At 39.4% G+C, this 14,831-nt stretch overlaps 1 protein-coding gene across 1 annotated transcript in view; it reads left to right on the forward strand.

Annotated features, from left to right (window-relative positions):
* Window positions 1-1,685, forward strand: part of ADGRG6 (adhesion G protein-coupled receptor G6) — a 109,328-nt gene extending 107,643 nt beyond the window's left edge. The window contains exon 25 of the mRNA XM_026039197.1: window positions 1,103-1,685. Coding sequence (XP_025894982.1) covers window positions 1,103-1,281 — 179 coding nt within the window. The 3' untranslated portion in view covers window positions 1,282-1,685. The remainder of the gene's footprint in view (window positions 1-1,102) is intronic.
* Window positions 1,686-14,831: the final 13,146 nt, after the last annotated feature.

Genomic DNA, 14,831 nt, shown 5'->3' on the forward strand with positions numbered 1-14,831 from the left:
ACATGATTTGAGACTTTTACTGTAGGTAAGAGGATACCCTAGTTGATTTTTATAGTTAATGGGGGCAAGCAGACAAGCGTAGGATATGATTTATCTGGCATAGTGTGGATGTCTGAAAGAGGATTTGACAAATGCACTCTAGAAATGCCTGCCTTTCTCCATATGTGCTGGAAGGAGCCAAAACTACTAACTAGCAGAAGAAGCAAAATGATTGCTTCTTATACCTAGATTCTGAAAAATATATGGTTCATGTCTACAAAAGGGAGATAAAAGTCTAACTGAGTTTATCACATGGTCTTTTTGATAATGTCCACTGTGCCTATCAGAAGTGCCCTAGGCAGCCTGAGGAAGATGAAGGTCCATATCTTTTCACTAACTAAAAGATAAAATGTTAAGATTGAATTGCATTACTTCTTTTTCTCTTTAGTTCCTTGGTTTATAGCGTATGAATTCTGAAACACTAGCAGTTTTCCACATTGCATTCCCATAGCTGCTCAATCTGTATTCTCCATGTTGTGGAAAAGACACAGTATAAAGTTTAGGGCAGTTTTAGTTATGGATATCAGATTTAAGATGTAAGTCATCTTTTGCTACATTCTGTGATTATTCCTATGCTTAGGTTATAACTTTCACAGTGAAATAATTTGCTTTCTGTCATTTTGTTRTGCTGTTATATGGAGGCATTATTTAGCAGAAGTTTTGGATGTCACTTCTATTTAAATGATACTGAAATTCTTTCAATGTTTAAGATTCAAAGCATGAACAGTAAATCTATATATTAAAGTGCAGTAGGAGTCATATTAGTTATATTTTAGGCAAAATAATAGAGGAGATAAACACAAGTGACCTGAACTAGAGCTAAAATTCTAGCCATTTAGATTAGAATATATTGAATTTAGGTAAAAAATGTATTCTGAAAATAATATAAGGAAAAAAAAAAAAAAACAGATTAGCCAAAAACAATTTCCTGGCTTTTATGGCAGTACTTTTGTCCTACAATAATGGTAACTGAAAATATATCTGTACAGGAGGGTGACATACCTCTTAAACTACGAGTTTGCTTAAGAAATCTTAACCTCTTGTTGCTTTTTCCTCTTCCTAGAAAATATTTTTGTTGACAACCCATCTTCAAAATTTACTCAAGAGAATGGAGAACAGACATCAATCGTCCCTGTCCATCAGGTTATTGACAAGGTCAAGGGATACTGTAATGCTCACTCTGACAACTTCTATAAAAATATCATCATGTCTGACACATTTAGTCACAGCACAAAGTTCTAACTGGGCTTCTGATTTTTTTGAACAAAAGCAAGACAACAAATCTGCACAGAGTKGAGAATAATCGAGAGGCTCACCCATCATTTAATGTGACTTATTTTTCCCAGTTTATAATTTTATCCTGTTAACAGCTTCCATCTGAGGATCAATTTACCCTTTTAAAGTTTGGAAAAGGACAGTTTTCCACCATGATACTGAGCAGTTTTGAAGTGAGTGCCAGCCAACATAATACCTGGACAGCTAATCAAGAACCTGTGTAAATATTTTTATGACTGAAGAAACACTAGCCTAACTCTAAATTATATAGTGCAAACAGCAATGAGTCTTGACTCTTGGAGAAGACAGCAGACATCCTGCAGTACAGACAAGCTCTTTCTGAACAGTTTACTGATGGTCTTCTTTTTTTTTTTTTTTTTTTTTTTGGAAGAAAATGGATTTTTCCTGCTGCACTTGTTAAAATTCTTGCTTCTTGACTGCCTGTTATTTTTTCATGAGTAAAACCTTAACACCAGTGTTAAAGGGTTATTTTTAAATATATAGTGACTTGATAGACCTAATCAAGCAAATCTTGCTTAACAAAACTGTATGTGCTGTAAATTCAAGCTGTTTTGTATTCATGTGCATGGGTGTGATGACTAGAAAGGATGTGCAGGTTGCTAATAACTATTGTATGAATTTTAAGCCCATCTGTATGTATGGAAGCAGTGGTGGGTGTCATTTGGATTGGTATRGAATGAAGAAACAGATAAATCCAAAGTTTACAAGAAGTCATGTTTCAACATCAGTATGTATGAAAGGTGCCACCTCTCGTTGCCTAACTAATTATGCAGTTCCTGTGCCAGTATGTGCAATCCTGTGTTTAATGCTCCTGTTCACTATATGAAATAGAAGACATTCATCTATGTATAGATACATATGCACCCAAATCTCTCTCCACACATATTTTTATAATAATAGGCGTGGTAAATATTGCAGCAGAAATAATAGTGTGGAGTACAGGCAATCTAAGAACAATGAATGGTGCTAAAAATGACTCTCTTAGATACAAGATGGACACTTGGTAAGTCCTTACAGTCCCATTTGTCGCTTTCTGTCTGTCCYGTATGTTGTATGAGTAGCCACCACCCTCGTATGGCATTGCAACGTGAGAAGAATCTGGGGATTGCAGTACTTTCCCTCATAATGAAAAAACAGCATCTATCTTGGCACTTCCAGTATCAATATTATCATCTCTCTCTAGCCCCCCATTGACAACAGATAAATACTGTTGAAGGCACAGTGTCAGTGTTCAGCCATCAATGAATTTTGCTTTGCTATTCTGTGTGCATAATTACATGGTTTTTTTTATGTGCGCAGAGGGCAGACAAGAACACAAAATTCTTGCTTGTTTTGATATCTATAAGTTTATGGCACATAAGCACACGACGAGGCTGCTAAAAGTGCATCTGTCTTCTAGTATGTCTCAACACATGCCATACTTTATATAAATTTTAGCTGTACATGTCAATGAAGGCATAAACTTTCACTGGCATTTTCAAATATTTTAGTTAAATAATGTCTCCTAGTGGAATTTTTCATCTTTCAAAAAGGCCATTTTTTCCCCAAAAGTATTTTTAGCCAAATATTTGGTTAGTTGTGTTCAAAAGGTGGACAGAAAGTTGTCCTGGGCTATTTTCAGTTGCCAAGCAGATGGATGGTCAGTGATTCGGGATGTGGATTTGTGCCTTTCTCTGCTCTTTGCGTGCACTTCTGTGTGCAGAGATCATTTAATGCTGTGACCGCACAAATGGAGTATTTTCCCTGGCTACAAACACCTTGTTTGCTGAAGGAGAGGAGTGTGTTCTGATTATATTCCGTCCAGAAACACTGCTGTTGTTACAAATACCTTTGATGAAACCTCAGCCTCATAACTGAAAAACTTAAAGGATGGTATGAATGAGCATCAGCCTTATTTACTTCAAATGCAGTTATTAACAGGGGTGAATGTTGTCAGCTCTCTGTAATAAGGGGAAAAAAAGGGAGAGATTATGTACCAGCACTTACTGAATTTAGTATTTTATCATCCCACTTGCTTAACTACTGTAGATAATAGTGTTCACATAGCAGCTTACTGTGAGATTTCTACCTGATTAAGGTGTTCAGAAGTAAAGGGAAGGAAAAAAGAATCATTCCTGAAAAATGAGGAATTAATAAAACATAATAAATCAGTAAATATAAATAAAAAGCAAAAGCAGTTCAAAACGAAAACTTCTTGACTGACACAAGGCTGTTAGCTAACCATCAATGTACAGCTACCTATATTTTTGCTGAATTAAGATTTTTTTCCTTTTTTTTTACTACCATGTAGTAATCTTAAACTGTCTATGTCAGTTAGATGCTCTTGAATGCTCTCAGTTCTGCAACGTAAAGCTTCTACTTTGTAGTTGACATGCTGTAACCTCCCTTGTATATATTTATTTATTTGTGAGGTTAAATATGTCAAAATATATTTAGCTCTATAATGTCTGGTCTTGTTACTTTAAAAGTAAGCTTCTCCTTTATCATAAAAGAAGAAGGAAATAATAATTTCTTATATATGCTTTATTTCCCAAACACCTTGTGAAACATTTACTGTAGTTCTTTTACAAGTATGAGGAAACATGTCAGTGTAATTTGTAATACTAGTCAGTGGAATATAGTGTAACAGATTTAAAGAAGGACTAAAGTGGAAAGAACCATTTTCAAATAAACATTTTTGATGTTAGTGTTCCAAATCATTAAAGTTTTTTAACAGTGAATGGTTGATTTTTTTTCTTTTTTAGTGCTCTATGGGAAAAAATTACTTAGTGGAACTCTGGAAAATAGTCTTGTGTTTATTAAGTATGTGAGACAGGTACGTGTGTAGCCAAAATGTTGGAAATAAATGTGCAAGACTTAACTTCATCTCATCAGAGGAATTCATTTTGCCCTTTTATGATTATGTCAATGCCAGACCTAGGGATCTGAAAGCTATTGCAAGTTCATTTATTTATGGTAACAGTAATATCATAACATTGAAACGGCAGCAGAATATGCTGGGGTGATATTTTAAAATAATACAAATTGGTAATCTAAAACACAGAAATTATTTTTATTCATTTTTTTTTCTTCCAGCTGCATTTGATCTGTCATTAGAATTGAACTTCTAATCACAGCTTGACCAATAACCATTAAAATATTTTAGTTAGCCAATTACTTGACTAAATATACACACTAATGTTCAAACATCAAATATTACACAGTAATGGCCTACCTTCAAATATTTACCTTTAAAAAGTATGGACATCTGCTGAAATGCACCACATCTCTGCTTACCTATCTTTAGGCTTCATTATCAAAAATGCACTAAATATGAAGATTTAGTGGTAATATTTTAGAAAGCAATCAAAACAAACACACAGTAAGAGGTATTTACTAATGAGGATGCTGAACGTGCCTCTGGATGGAGTGTCCATGTGGACAGGAAACATTGCTCATGGGCTTTGTGCCTTGAACTATGTGGGAGGATCCTCCTGAGGGAAGGAGCCCCATTTCTTTCAGGTAGGACTTTGGCAGATACTGAACTTGTAAGGAATTTTGCAGCCTTTGTGGGCGGATTTATTTTTCTCCTCGTTTCATCACTTTTAAATATCAAGAACGATTTTATTTTAATCTTGTACTGTTAACAGCTTCCTACYGTAACCAAGTTACATAAAATGCCACTTCATTTTATTTCTTTTGAAAGGCTGATCTAAAACCAGACTCATCCATGGAAACACCAGAATAGCTCCAAAGTTATGGGGCACCAGTTTATCATTCATTGAGCCATCACAGAAAGTTATTATATTTACTGTTTATAAATAAGTATCAGTATTATATGGATCAGTAAATTAGGTAAAGGACTTAGAAGTTAGGGTCAGGAAATTCAACCATTTCAAGCAGTCTGGTACTACAGCTGCCGGTGTGCTGGGTGGCATCACACTTCACCCTCCTCTTAGACAGTTTTGTCCATTTGCTCCATTTAATTTGCCGAGCTCCTGACTATACATTGGCACTTCACGCACAGGACAATTCTGTTCTGCAGTACTAGGGAAAGGACTCCTGCTCTGCACCTTCTCACACTTTCGTCAGTATTTCTGGCACTATGATGCTGGCTAGTGATGGAGGGAGGCCCCTGGAGGGCACAGACAAGGATTTCTGTGTGCCGTAGTTAAAACTCATATATTTTACTCTCCAGATTTAAGCTGAAGATCTGCCACAGCCCTTCAAGGCAACAGCTCCAGCACTCTCRTGCTCATAGACTAACCTAACCATGATACCTGCACAGTGCAGGAGGACCCTAATGCCCCCTTGATGAAAAATGAGTCTGACACTGTTCAAGTAACACACTGGAAATAGCTACATAAATGTCACGGAGACCTTTTCTAGAAAGCTAACACTTCCTTGGGCATGTCTGCTTACTCAAATACAATATTGCTCTAGTTCTTAGGTAAGGTAGAGATTTGGTACCTCTGAGGTATGTGCTTTGTAGTAATGTCAATATGGATTATATGACCTCAGGTGTCTGAGARAGATTTCAGGACATGGTCTTCAGGAGGAGTGTTGGATGGCCAGCTTGACTATGTCAGCATGTTTCAAAAAACTATAGGTTCCTGGCTTATCTAATAAACTGSGGGCTTTCTACTAAGCCAACTTCCTACTAAGAGGTCTCCAAACACAGCTTTAGGTAGACAAGATTCCTCACCTGTATTCCACAAGCAAAGAGCAGGGGAAAGGGCAAATGCTGATAGATTTGGTCCAGAGTGTTTTTCAAGCACTTGCACAGCCTTGTCCTGCCAAGGCTATTGCGTGAGCTAGTTTTGCAGCTGTGTCCCCACGCTGAGGCGCTCTGCCTCTTCCATCCTGCACTCTCGCAGCCTGCAGACTCCGCTGGGCTCGGAAAGCTTCGTGCTCGGGCATCCCCTCTGCTTTTCCCCTTTTGGGAGCCTGAAGAACTAGGGGGAGAATAATGGGGAAACACATCACACTGTCTGGTGATGGGTGGACTCTCGCTACCCCTGTCCTATTGCAACTCATGACCTTTCACTTCCAAGTGCAGTAAAAGTAACAATATGCAAGTGGTCACGATTCCACTCTGGCTTTCTTTTCCATTTGCTTGACAATCTTTGGGGTTTTTTTCTTATTTTTTTCTTTTTTTTTCTTTTTTTTTTTTTTTCCCAGTAGAGGGCAGTCGCTCATTGCTGAGCGTTAAGCTGCGAAAATCCAGTGAAAAATGCAAAAAGATTCTTCCATATATAAGCCCCGGTGCAGAGATAACTAGGAGAGTTCATATCAGGTTTGTCTGTTATTTAGTAACCTCTTACATCACAGGATAAAGAAAACATTCTGTGCTAGGAGAAGGAAGGAGAGAGCTGTCTGCCTACATTTGGGCATATTTGGTTCAGGGTTTTATAGAGAGGGGTTTTTTTTTTCTGGTTGCTACACTTTCTCCTTTTTTGCTCTGAGGGAATGCAATGGAATTAGCAGGCACTGTCAGCTGAGCAAACAGAACCAGCTCCCTAGTCCAGGCTCACACACTAGTTTATTCCAGTACCAGCCAAATGATTTGATTTGCTGGGCTGCCGTCCTATGATTCAGAAATTCACCATATGCATAATTGTCCAGGGAGAAAAAAAGAACAACAGGCCTCTGTTGACTGTGGCAAGCAGGTCCGTTCCTACCAACCACCTTTTCCCTTGGCAACACAGGCAGAGCTGCAACTTGTCTCCAGCCATCCAGTCCACGTAGTCTTTCCCAGTCTCATGCATCACTAGGTGATCTCGGAGCAAGGCACAGGGCTACTCAATGACGCACTCAGCGGCTCGCCAGCTACCAAGGCTGCCCCATCACAGGGCAGGACTGGCCAGTGAGCTTCTCATCAGCAAATGGCACTGTGTTACAATGAAAATGTCATCTTGGCAATGCTGGTGAGAAGATTCAAAGAAAACAATTCTGAAACTGCGTGAGTCAAAACAGAGTAATCATTGTCAAGTTTCTTATTCCTTTCCATTTGCTTAGTTTTGTTATCTTATTATAACCTAACACACACACCAAAAAAAAAAAAAAAAAAAAAAAAAGCCTTGGGCCTTATTTGTGAACCTGCTATGCACTTTGGTTTCTCTGTATAAAGCTGTCCTTTACCTGGGAAAACAGTATTGCAGCTAGTCTGCTTTCCAGACTCCCTAGTGGAAAAAAAAAAAAAAATGGAGCTATTCAAGTCTGTCAGGATACTGACAGGAGAAGTATTTCATATAGCTCTGTTCTGCCCTTTGTATGAAACTCACTTGAATAAGGGTTTGGGGGTATTACAAAGAACTATGATGATAGATTGTTTTCTCCTTGCCCTTCTGAGCTGACCTCATCTTGCCAAAGAGGGAGTGAGAGGAGCAAGTGAATATTGCAGTGTCAGGTGCCACTGGACTCATTCATCTTCTCTCCCTTCCTTCCAGTGCACTCCTTTGGGTATGGACTTCCTGATCATAGTACACCTCATCCACACCAACCCTGGGAGACCCCCACGTACATGCACCAGCTCTTCTCTTCTCTGGGACAGTGCTAAACAAAGAGGAGTCTAGGAGATTTGGACATGTCCTCTTTTAACCTCTCCTGATTTTCAGAGAAAGCATACAGAAATGGCTACCCTGGCTGTGGGAGTAAGAATAGGGAATAGAGGAGTAATCAGGGTTTGGTGTACGGAAGAAGTCTAGATGTACTGCGTGAATCACCGGGAAAGGCCAAAGACTTGTATTACAGATGTCTTGAAACACCTGTGGTGTTTGTGCACACTGAGAGTCACAGCATAACCACATTACTGGTATGTCGTTGCACAAGCATGGCTGTGCGTGAGAAGGAAGGAGCCAGAAGGAGTTCCCAGACATTTTTCTGAGTTTCCTATATCCCCTGCCGATAATACTCATTTCACCCCCCCAAAAAAAAKATAGGCCAACATGTTTCTCATTCTTACAAAAATACCATTTCCTCATTGCTCAGAACTCTTCATTTTCTAGAAATACCCAAAGCACAGGTTGAATTAACTGTTGTACAGATACTGACAGAGCCCCCAAGATCACAGAGTTGTACTCTACRGAGCTTGTCAGGGGCACTAGAGGACAGGATCTGAGGTACTGTTGCTTCYTATGCAGACAGAGAGCAACCTGAAGAGATCTCAGAGAAGTTTCGTGGATGTCTGTAATGTTATGGTGTGGGTCGGGCCTCAGCTGAACCCTCCAGCATGGGAGGGCAGCTCCAGGGATCATGAAGGTCCGGCCAGCTAGCTAGACCTAGAGCCAAGGATGGTTTTCTTACTGTCTTTTTGGTATAGTCTAGAGGTGAGGGTAACTGCAGAGAAGGAGTGGAAGCGGTCAGGTTAATCCCTTTCGTAAGCTAGCAGGATGTATTTAAAGACAGAGCTAAAATAGCTTTTAGGCAGACAAAGCCTTAAAATTATGGTCCAAGCCACCCCTCACCTCCCACACTCCAGCTTTGATTGTGTGACAGCTCTTACTGGAAATGAGGAACTCACATTTATTTTAGCTGCATTAGACTGCAGAAAAACTGAGGTCAGGTCTGTCAGTTCCCAGTATATGACTCTAAGGTTTAAACTATGGAGGTACTTCACCAGGTTTCCAAAGAAACAAATGAGTCTGTTCAAGCCCTGCTCCTCTCAGCTCAAGATTACTATATCAGCTTCAGATAACAGCATGGAAAAATGAACTTATGGCCCAGTGCTTCTGAGGTGGCTGAGCAGAATGGAGAGAAAAGCTGAATGCACTTTTCACTGTAGAAATATCAACCCAGAAGGATTAGCATAGGCAGGAGAAGCTGCCTGTGAGTTTAACTCTCAGACTCTGTTGCTGGGTAACAGCCAGATAAATTTAACTAATCCTGTTCTTTTACTTTTCTTGTTTATTTTTAATTCCTCCTTGAAAATGGGTCTTTCTTATTCAGCTTGTTGTTTTCACTAGAGCTGATGTGCAGTCTGGTTCAGCAAATAAGCAGTCCTCTGATCATATTGTGTTCTGCTAGATACTATATACGATATTTCTGTATTGAAGCAGAGACACCTGTCTGCAATCAGACTGAATATTTAAGACTAGTGCAGGAATAGTATATAAATTGGCTTTTGAACCAGACAAAGGTGAAGCACTTGTTCTAGTGAAGCAATGGAAGTTTTTTAGGACATCACGGGAACTTCCATCATTGGAGATCTCTAAGAAGAGGTTGAACCTGGGAATCTGAAATACACTCATGTGGATACCTCAACATCAACAGCAACAATAATTTCAAGTACCACACAGAGAAGGCTTTTTATCTTGTGCTGCTCATTGAATGTAATCGCATTTTATTTAATACGAAGTCCTTAGCTATTTTCACTAACACACTGCACACAACATGAGAAGGAAAATGCCCCTACAACATATTCTTATGCATACCCTATCTCCATGCCTTATCTTCTTCTCCCTTCTAGTTTTTCAAATCCAAAACCTTTCCCCATAACAACTGACCCTCCTGCCAAACAGATTCCCCAACAACACAAGGCTCCCAGTCTTGGTACCACATTTTCACTCAAACCTGTTTGTCTCTGCTGTTCATTTAAAGCAGAGATGGCAGCAGCAACAGCAGCAGCTCCCAGCTTTGGAGCAGGCTCTAACTTTCGTACTACTGCAATGCAGCTGATTAGCAGTAACTTACTGAGCACCAGCGCTCACAGCCGCTGTGGCRGTCAGTGTGCACCAGAGGAGCCAGCTGCTGCAGGTGCTATCGATACCTTCCTCTTTCCAACCCAGCACTCGTCCATCAGAAGTGGATTGCAAAACCCTGGGTTATACATATGCATGTCAGGAGTGATTTTGACATGGCCAAGTTTTCCATAAAGCCAGGAAAAGAAAATCACCTCTTGAGAGTCCCATTTCTCTCTTTTATTATTATTTCACTGATACTACCATACTTTTAGAAACATTGCCATTTCCAGTAAGACAGAGTGAGCTATTTACATTATATTTCAAGGCTTCTGACTAGCGCCTTAAAGGACTGGTTCAAAACTGTGCAAGATGTCATGTTTTTGTTTCTCTCCTTTGCCTTTGTGCTAAATTTATGTGGCTACTTGTGTGAAGCTGCTACTGGTGACCTTGTCCATGAACATGCTGGCCTGCGCCTCCTTTGAATCTGCCAGCTAAAAGTGACAGGCCCTTAATCTCTCAGTTAAAAGAAATCCATCTGCTACCAAGGATGCTGCAAAAGACATTTCAATGTTTTCTTTAACTGAGGCTGAAAAAAGAACGTGAGAAAGAAGCTCCAGGGATAATGTTAACATGAAGAGGTTTGACTCAAAGTGTTGACATTTGCCAGGGACATTGGGAGTGCAGACACAGAGGCTTGTGTGGTGCTCCCCATTTAAGCAGTAATTTCAGCAGGTACTCAGCAGACAGTGGGATAGGAAGGGTTGCAAGTAGCAAGACATATTGGTAACATATGTGGAAGAAGGAATATCCCAGTGCATAAACATATCCCAGCTAAAAACAAGCCATGTGTTTCTTCCTTTTTTTTTTCTTTTTTTTTCTTTTTTTTTTCTTTTTTTTTTCCAAGTGCACAGACACTTGTGTGAAAAGCAAAACACTAGCTGCAATCATCCTTCAGTCTTGGTTAAGGATACTAACAAATAGTTTCCTGGATATTTTCAAATTAATCAGCCCAGTTCCACTCTTAAGCATTTAATTAAGCAACCAAATCAACCAAATTTTTGTTATTTTTCATACCAAATAAAAAAATATTTTCTCCCTTTGGCAGAGAATCTTTCCTCCTTAGATCTCAATCTCTGCCTAACAGGGTTCCTATGTGCACAAACCTTGAATTGTCTTGGCACATACAAATCACAAGATTTTGGCTGCCTGATGATAGGAGCTGTGGGTGCCTTATTCCCGTAAGCTCAACGTTGCTGTGTGTGTAGAGCAGCCCCAGGACTGTGATTGGCATATGGCTACTTTCAGCTAGCTTGTTTCTCCCATGGCTGGCCCAATGCCAACAGAAGCATTTCAGTATTAAGGTGGTTGTGGAAAAGCAGCAGATGCAATAGCTGAGGAACAAAAATATATATATATATTACTTTATGAAGTGTTTTGGCTCATTTACTCAATCTAAGTAATTACCAGTGACTAAGTGTTTGAGTTCAGGAAATGGAGGTTCAGTTTGTCTTCCATAACCTTTTTTCCTCTGTTTGGGATGGATTGRGTCTGCTGAAATGGCACCCACATATAAGGCAGGCAGCTCCAATAGAAATARTTTACTTTTTCTCAACTAAAATAGGACCAGTTTTCTTGAACTCTTCTGCCACACACCTGTGATTTATTTATTAGTTCACACTATTTGGAAGATGCATTATGTGAAGCTAAAAAYAGTTCTAATTCTCTTTCCTGAGAGGGGGTGGCTCAGCCAGGACTAAGGCAAAAACTACCCATCAAAGACATTGGTGTGTCTTTGTAGGGTTGCTCCTGGCACCACAGCACTCACCATTTCCCATGGCATCTTCCCCTTTTCCTTGCAGAAAGGATGAATGTGGAAGACTGGGGCCTTGACTGGGCACCTAAATTGCATATTTAAATTATGTACTTCCATATGGAGAGACCATGAGTCCCTTTTCCCTTCCAGGTTTAGCAATGACCTCAGGGAGCAGCTGACAAACCAGTCGTTGAGCTAGCAAAAGCTTAATGCCACAGAGTTGATGCTTGGCTTCATAAAATGTCCTTGGATGTCTTTTTGCATCCACAAAGTGTGGCATGGAGGAACCTTTCCTAAAACATGCAGTGTTCCCTTCCCATGAATCTTGGRCCTCAGATAGATGATGAAGTTACTGCAGTTCAATAAGTTAGCAAGTTAGCACAGTCTTCCTGTACCACTGTGACTGGCAAGGCAAGTGTTTTTGTGTTTTCAGTCTACTACTTTTTTTTTTTTAATGTTTTATCTTATACTTGTGACAAGTTACAAATTGGGCTAGTTACTGCCTGCTCCTACTTAACTGATGCATGGCAATGCACAGTAACATATTAAATTGCCATAATTAAACTGCAGGACCAAGACCTGAATACACTGATTTATTGAGTACGATGTGGTACTGAAGCATTCTTATTCTGCTTATGAAATCAGGGTATAACTCACTATACCAAAAATGATGACCTATTGCTTGTCTTTGTAATAATTTTGATCATAAGAACATATTATTTCAGAGTGGCTGAATGATGAATTTGTAGATTTTATAGCTGAAATATATTTATATGTAGATTAATTTTTTTGAAAGGCAAAAACATTAGCTTACCAGAACCTTGGATAATACATATGTAATGCTTAGAAATTTGTATTTTTAGTGTCCAACATAATATGTGAACAAATTAAAAGGAAAATAATTTGTCTATCAAACTGAATTTACTGGTTTTCTGGGTAGGGAGAATGTTGCTTGCATATTGTGGGTAGTGTCATTTTAGGTGAAAAACAATTTCAATGTCTTGAATGAGCAAAAAGGAGTCCCAGCTGGTCAGTCACGAATAYGCCCTCTGCATGAGAGAGAACTAACAGTAACGTCTTGCACTTCTCTGTCTGAAAGGACAAGGAAACATTTGCAAGCACACTTACTAAAACATAAATTGACTGTCTCCACTTGTCTTGATAAATCTGTCAGTTGCGAGAAACTGTCAGATAGCTTAAACCAAAAKTAAATTTATAGTTAAGATTAAGAAATAAGTCAAAGCTAAAAAGGGTAGCTTTCAATTGTGCCATTCATCTGCTGTAACCACTGAGCTCTGAGGCAGAAAGCCATCCTCGGTCTCGCCCTTGAGACTGACCTTTGGATGGGTGACCAAGGATGACTGTTGTGTCACTGTTTAAAAGTGACCTGRGTAGCCCTTCTGGAAGGAGGCTTTTATTCTGGGCATCTCAGCTTGGCTTGGGTGTAGTTTTAGTGAGACAATTTATATTTCTTGCAGGACTGACCATTCAAATGAGGAGATCTGCTGGTCATGCCAGTTCTGTTCCCAAGAAGGGTGTGAGTAAGGAGAAGAGATGTGTAAGCATAAAGACTCCTAGCCAAACAGGTGGACACAATATGTGCCATTATTTGTGAAAGTTGAGTTCTGCTACCAAACAGAACTTTCTCAACAGAGAGAAAGAGTAATGGAACACCAAGAAATCTCTGATCTTATGAACCCATCACACTCTACTCAGTGGTCTTTCTAGAGCACCAAAGGATGAAAAGTAATTATTTCCCTCACCAGGAAGCTACGTTACAGAGCTAGACAGTATCTTGCCTTTCCCTCTCATTCCTGGCCCTTTTCATCTTGTGGTCTCAAAACTACTGAAACAAAACCTTTTTCCTGACAGCATCATTAGGCGAAGCTCAGTTTCTGAGAGTTCATTAATACAGCTGTCATCTCATCTTTCAACTCCCTRTGAATGTTCTGGTGAGTATTTTGACACTTTGAGCACACTGATGCTGAGGCATGGACACAAGGGCAGAAAGAAGATAGTGTTTTCAAAGCACCCTGCTGGCTGTATAAGAGCCTCATGCTCTTTATCACAGGGTCAGACTTCCTATATGACCCTCAGCAGTGCATAGTTTCTCTCTATCTGTATTCCTTCATCTGTAATTTAGAGATAAATCCTGCTGCTAATGGGGTATACTACTATTCTTAGCACATTGCAAAGCAGCAGGTGCAGTCGTGGGCATAAAGCCGTGTGCGTGGGTAGTTGTCAGAACGGTGCAATCCATGGAGATATGATCCCACTGAACAACCTTAGGGGTTCAGGCAAGTCAGGAGCACTCAGAGATGGATGGATGATTACAGACAAGCTAAATCAGGCCCAAAGTGCTTAACAATTAGCAGAATTATCTTTGAAAAAAAATTCAAATAATAAGCAGCAATAAGGAACAGCAGAGARAATCAGAAAATCAGTTGTTTACAACATGGAAACCTTTGCCACTGAAAGCCATGCTATAGAAACTATAGTTGTGCCAGGATTCGTAGCAATCCTTTAGCCACACAAGCTAAATGGCCAAGTATCAGTGCTACCTTTCCTTGGTCTGTTCCTCTCTATGAAAGTCTCATACTTGACTAGGAAGGCTGCTCCATTCACTCTAATTTCCCTCTGAACTTGAAAAAGTGTTGCAGAAAGGCAGCAGAGAAAGGAAAAGGTCATTGATAATCACTTGTGACTCTGAAAAACTTTGGACTCGTAAAAACAGATGTTCCTATGAAATCTATTACATGCTAAAGGTTAAATTTATGTAGTTTTTTTTAATCCTTCAACACACTTTTCTCATTTTTAAAACTAAAACCATAGACAAGCAAAGCCTGCARACACTAACAGATATGTTTTTCATTTTTTTTTCAAGGAAGAAAGCAATACAGGAAATATTGGTGAAAATGAAATTTTATTTCTTGTCAAAAAAATCACTCCACAATCTACACTGTTTCAAGCTTACATTCCAGTGTGTTCAGGGTAGTTCCCTTGTGCCTGAACTGTGCTAAGTG

This window comes from Nothoprocta perdicaria, unplaced genomic scaffold (assembly GCF_003342845.1).
Source record: "Nothoprocta perdicaria isolate Ctin4 unplaced genomic scaffold, notPer1 scaffold_221, whole genome shotgun sequence".
Classification (NCBI taxonomy): Eukaryota; Metazoa; Chordata; class Aves; order Tinamiformes; family Tinamidae; genus Nothoprocta; species Nothoprocta perdicaria.